Source organism: Sinocyclocheilus anshuiensis, unplaced genomic scaffold, assembly GCF_001515605.1.
Source record: "Sinocyclocheilus anshuiensis isolate Anshui unplaced genomic scaffold, SAMN03320099.WGS_v1.1 scaffold1154, whole genome shotgun sequence".
In the NCBI taxonomy this organism is placed as follows: Eukaryota; Metazoa; Chordata; class Actinopteri; order Cypriniformes; family Cyprinidae; genus Sinocyclocheilus; species Sinocyclocheilus anshuiensis.
Genome location: NW_015542345.1, coordinates 3729044 through 3735308, shown reverse-complemented (window position 1 = coordinate 3735308; position 6265 = coordinate 3729044). Strand labels below are relative to the sequence as shown.

Here is a 6265-nt window from a genome sequence, read left to right as displayed (position 1 = left end):
CCATTAAAATTCCTAGGGAGCCAAGACCAGGAGAGTTTGACAAGATCATCAAAAGGCTAATGGAGACATCCAATGCCAGAGGGGTTATTATCTTCGCTAATGAAGATGACATCAAGTGAGTAGTCTTTCAGTAGTAATTCTGAATCTCTCTGAGGCAGGAGCTATGGCTCTGGAAAGGGTTTATAAATGATTAGAGAACAGATCAATCACCCTACAATGGGAATATCAGGAGTCTCGGAAGAAATTATGAAATTATGGCAAATGAATGGACCACAAAGTGAAATTTATGTTTTAAAATTAATATAAAATGATACATAGTAATCTAATTAGTAGGTGCTCAAGAAACATTTCTTATTATTATCAATGCTGAAAACAGTTTTTATTTTTAAATATTTGAGGAAATATTAGTATTTTATTCAGCAAGGATGCCTTAAATGCTTTAAATTATCGATTTATTTATTTAGTTTTGAAATCCGCAGTAATCAACAGATTCCTAACTATAATGGATCTGATCGTCCTTATCTTTAATAAACCTGCCTTTTGTGAGGTGTCTGATATTTTTGTATTCTTTTATTGAAGGCGTGTCCTGGAAGCAGCAAAAAAAGCCAATCTTACAGGTCACTTTTTGTTTGTGGGATCTGATAGCTGGGGAGCAAAAAACTCACCCATTCTAAACCTGGAAGATGTGGCTGAGGGTGCGGTTACTATCCTCCCCAAGCGGGCATCTATTGATGGTATGAAATGATAGCACAGGCCATTGTAAAATCAATGAAGGCTTGATAATTAAAAAGGAAAATCCATCTAAATGCAGTGTTAGGTAACATTTTCATACTTATAAGGAGGATAGTTCAACCAAAAATACTGTAATCATCCATGTCATTCCAAACATGTATCCTGTTTTTGAAGAATAGTAATGCAGCTTTTGCTATAAAACTACAGTTGAAATTGACAAAGAACACACAAAAATTCTGCTTATCTGTTCCATAGAAAAAATAACAAGGCTTTGTAATGATTACACAAATGCTTCATTTTTTCATACCCCTTTAATCTGTTTCTCAGGTTTTGACCAATACTTCACAACAAGATCACTGGAAAACAACAGGAGGAACATCTGGTTCGCTGAGTTCTGGGAGGATGACTTCAAATGCAAACTGACACGGCCTGGAATCCGAGGCAACAGCGGGCTGAGGAAATGCACAGGCTAGGAAATAATTTCCAACAAATTGCTCCCATAAATGCAGTAGTACTTGAATTATCATACGTTCATATGCCTTTAAGACGTGTAAAGCACATCTAAGTGGATTATTCCCTCAGCAAAGCTTTTAGATTCCTGTCTTGATGCTTTCGGTCTTTCAGGAGAGGAACGAATCAGCCGGGATTCGGCATACGAGCAGGAAGGAAAGGTGCAGTTTGTGATCGACGCTGTGTACGCCATGGCCCACGCACTCCATAGCATGCACATTGACCTCTGTCTGGGTTCGATGGGCGTTTGTGACAAAATGGACCCGGTGGATGGAAGAATGCTGCTGAGTTACATCCGTGCCATCAATTTTAATGGTAAGCCTTCTCAAGGACAGAGCTGAAGCATGTGAGCCATTCCAAACATTGCGAAGAGACCTTGAAACAGTCAGAATTTCAGTAATGGGTTTGTATTCATACAGTACAAGACTTATGAACATCACAGGAATTTGAATGTAAGCTTTTATTTCCGAGGAACGCTTTTGTTTGAATCTGCCAGGAAGATTACACATAATGAACCTGCTTTTGCCAAACAATCTCAAATCGAAGGTTTGAGACGTTACTGTGAGACTGACAGGTGAAAATAGGTGCAGAGTAGTTTCCTCAAGAGGGAAAAGGCCAGAAACGAAGCTGCTGTTTCCAAGGAGGAGGGCTGTGAGTCCCATGGGTTAGTCAGAGTAGGGCGAGAGAGGACAGCACTCAATCCCAGCCTGAAGAGATCCACTAATGCACAATGCAGCAGCGCACATACTTGTTTTAACCCCCTCCACTCATCTCTCTCCTTGTCTTTCATTCTCCCTAGGGCAGCCTCTCTCCAAACACATGGCGCATTTCCTTTTTCAGCGCTATCTCTCGGTGAAAATCCTTTTCGTCACTCGCTCCTGAGAGATTTCTATGAAAAGCACAGCTATTCAGTTTACGCACAGTGGACGTCCTCACACTTTTGTATGGAAATCTTTTCAGCTTTGAGAGCCTAAGGGGAACAAAACACGCCGCGTGACCTTGCCCCTCGTGATTTGTGGTTTATAAATTGAAAGGACCATGAAATTGAGTTTACTTTGTTGTAACATCTATCTTCACAGAATTACATCTGAGAACACCATATTTTCTTGTAAGCAAAAAAAGTCACCTTTAAAGTTACATTTGACAATTTCACTTTCAAATCAAAGGGTGTGCCGAAACATGTATTTCTACGCATTAGTGCAATTTCATGCCCTTGAAATGGGTCGTTTCTATTCTCTTGTTTCAAATGATTGCATTTGAAGTAATAAGTAGTGATGTTGAATTTCAAAATCCTGTGTTTACTCTGAAGGCAGTGCTGGAACAGGTGTGATGTTTAATGAAAACGGTGATGCCCCAGGACGATACGATATCTTCCAGTACCAGCTTTCTAATACCACCAATCCGGGATATAAAGTAATTGGCCAGTGGACCAACCACTTACGACTCAATGTAAGCATGTTAAGCCCCTTGGTAGATTGCAACATTTTTGAATGCATGTTCTTGAAGTTTTCCTCTCTTTCTGTAAGGCTGAGGACATGCAGTGGTCTGGAGGGGATAAACTGGTTCCAGACTCGGTTTGCAGTTTTCCCTGCGAGTCTGGGGAGAGGAAGAGGATGGTGAAGGGTGTGCCGTGCTGCTGGCACTGTGAGCTATGTGACGGCTATCAGTACCTCCTGGATGAGTTTAACTGCGATATGTGCCCCTTTGACATGAGGCCCACCCCTAACCGCACGGGCTGCCGTCCTACTCCCATCATCAAGCTGGAGTGGAGCTCTCCGTGGGCCATCATCCCAGTATTTCTGGCAGTGCTGGGCATTCTTGCTACATCAGGAGTCATCATCACTTTCATCTGCTTTAACGATACCCCCATAGTCCGCGCTTCGGGCCGAGAGCTCAGCTATGTTCTCCTGACGGGCATCTTCCTCATCTATCTTATTACCTTCCTCATGATCGCTGAGCCGAGCACGGTGGTCTGTGCATTTCGCAGGTTGTTTTTGGGGCTGGGCATGTGCATCAGTTACTCTGCCATGCTCACCAAAACAAATCGGATCTACAGGATCTTTGAGCAGGGAAAGAAATCAGTCACACCACCAAAATTTATCAGCCCGACATCCCAGCTGATCATCACATTTATTTTGATCTCAGTACAGGTGCGTGTATGTCTGTGATAAATTTACATTTCTTCATATAGCTGATGCTTTTATTCAAAGCGAGCTACCAGACCTTGAGCAACATACATTTCGAAGGTGAACTAATGTATCTCTAGATATGTGTGTGTATATATATATATATATATATATATATATATATGATAAATTAACATTTCTTCATTTAGCAGATGCTTTTATTCAAAGCAAGTTTTAGTTTTAGTTTTATATATAACATGTAGTATTATTATATTCCCATATGTGATGAATTAATGTTTTGAGGTATTCAAAAGTGTTCAACAGATTTTTTGCAATTTTGTTTGTTGAAAATGAAAATTATTATTATTAATAATAATAATAATAAATTATTTTAATTATATAATAATTAAGATATTAAAAAATTGTCTATAATAATAGCACAACATTAGTCAATGTTAATTTAAATTATTTGCATAATAATCTGTGCTTAATTTACTCTTGTTCAGAGTAACTGCTGTGCAAGATGTTTACAGGGTTGTCACTGTCTCTGTGTTCCCGAAAGACATTTTTGTCTGAGAACTTCTTGTCCATTGAATAATTAATGAAGCAATATTTTGAGTGTAGCATGGAGGTGCAGTAATTTCACTGAAAGCTCTTCTCTTTTTTGGTGTTCCATTAACGTTGTTACTGCATATTATTTGAGGAAACATTAAGAAACATGGTCTCCTTCACAAAGATGTTCAGAGAATTGTTGGAGTTGAATTCTTAGTGAATTGATATAACTTAGATATCATGGACCATTACAGACATTAATCTTGTATAAACATTCATTCCTACCTCTTTTCTGCTCACAGCTCTTGGGTGTTTTCATTTGGTTTGGAGTGATTCCCCCTCACACGACTGTCGACTTTGATGAGCTACGTCCCCCCAACCCTGAGTATGCTCGTGGGATCCTGAAATGTGATATGTCAGATCTGTCTCTGATTGGCTGTCTGAGCTACAGTATGGTGCTGATGGTCACATGTACAGTCTATGCCATTAAGAGCAGAGGGGTTCCTGAGACCTTCAATGAGGCCAAACCCATCGGCTTCACCATGTACACCACCTGTATCATCTGGCTGGCCTTTGTGCCCATATTTTTTGGCACATCACAATCCACAGAAAAGGTACATTGTTAATATAATATAGATTAAGATGGATTTTGGACAGAGATGATCACATTTTAATAGGCAATAACTCTATACAGAAAAACAAAATAGTTAATAATAGATGTACTTTTTGTTTTTCCATTACTACATATTTTATTATGTAAAAAAACACATTAAAATTAGACTTTAAGGACACATTTAAAACAAAAGAGATGTCATATTGATTTTCTTACCAACTATTTTGAATTTAATTTAATATTATTTAATTAATATTATTTATTCATATTAATTTCACTTTTGTTTGACTATTTATGTTTGGGTCTTTTGGCATATCTGTTCAGATGTAGTCATTCATATAAAATCCTGAGTCTTGTTACTGTGATATTAGTGTAGAAGATTCACTAGTGCCTGATATTAACATCATACAGAATATGATCTTTACCCTGAGAGTGTCTAGACATGCATTTCACTAGATTAGATGGTTCTGTTTCAGTTAATGATGCTGCAACATTTTCTTGTGAATGCTTCAGCCATAGTCAGATAATAGAAACCTAAAAAACTGTATCTAATATCAGGTTAACACAATTGCTATTTAATTGTGGTGCTGTTTTGTGTTGGCCTAAAAGCTGTTCAGGTGCTAGCCACACTTCATGCATTTAGTCATTCAATTTTTCACGTCTATTCATCCTGTGGGGGATGGTTTTGCTTACAAAGCACAGGGATTTAAAAATGGAAAGTATACTCTGATTAATAGAGAGGTCTTTTAGAGGCCGGTCAACCGCAAAGCTTTTGGCCCTCAGGTGGTCTTCAAGTCTTCACAAGAAATGAAGAAATGAAAAGATGAGCATGGAAGAATAAAATACCAGACTATACAGCGGGCTGCAGTATATATTTGTGTGCTGCTATCTTACATTTTATCATGTTTAGTTGTTTTTTAAAGTATATTTTGCTTATCTTTATATTTCTAATAGGGGGGAAACAGTTTTACCATCACAGCTTCTTGTGTGACATTTTTAACAGCATTTTAGACTTAAAGCAGTAATTATTTGGTTGCATGCTGCATAATCTCATGAAATATAAGAGGTCTCAATTACAGTATATATATTATAAATGAACTAAATGAAATAAATGACTCAAATTGCAATAAACACATGATATAAGGGGTCAGTTTTTTGGCTCGCATTACACATGCATAAACTGATTGAATTATTTCACATGGCTGATTTCAGCCCTTTGTCTTTTAATAGTCATTATACTAATTTCCAGGAAATGCATTGTGACAATCAACAGAGTTTATATATATGTGTAATGTGCAGTGATATCTCAGTGCTAAAGCCCTGACGGCTGATCTACATCATGTGATAGGTCATGGCTGAGGCCAGGCTAAAATATTACTCTTAATCTTTTTTCTGCCCTGAACCAGATGTTCATTCAGACCACCACGCTGACCGTGTCCATGAGTTTGAGCGCCACGGTGTCCCTGGGCATGTTGTACATCCCCAAAGTCTATGTCATCATCTTCCACCCAGAGCAGAATGTTCAGAAGCGCAAGCGCAGCTTCAAAGCCGTGGTCCAGGCAGCCACCGTTTCCACTCATCTCTCACAGAAGTCCAGCGACAAGCAGAACGGAGAGACCAAAGCTGAACCAGATAGATCCCAATAAAGACCAAGAGGTAAAAAAAAAAAAAAAATTATATATATATACAGTATATATATATATATATATATGTGTGTGTGTGTGTGTGTGTG

The 6265-nt window shown here is 38.4% G+C and overlaps 1 protein-coding gene across 1 annotated transcript in view; it reads left to right on the top strand.

Annotated features, from left to right (window-relative positions):
* Positions 1-6265, top strand: part of LOC107691362 (metabotropic glutamate receptor 6-like) — a 20400-nt gene that overhangs the window by 8540 nt on the left and 5595 nt on the right. Inside the window, exons 5-11 of the mRNA XM_016489930.1 lie at positions 580-734; positions 1060-1200; positions 1357-1557; positions 2552-2691; positions 2769-3392; positions 4223-4534; positions 5940-6189. Coding sequence (XP_016345416.1) covers positions 580-734; positions 1060-1200; positions 1357-1557; positions 2552-2691; positions 2769-3392; positions 4223-4534; positions 5940-6179 — 1813 coding nt within the window. The 3' untranslated portion in view covers positions 6180-6189. The remainder of the gene's footprint in view (positions 1-579; positions 735-1059; positions 1201-1356; positions 1558-2551; positions 2692-2768; positions 3393-4222; positions 4535-5939; positions 6190-6265) is intronic.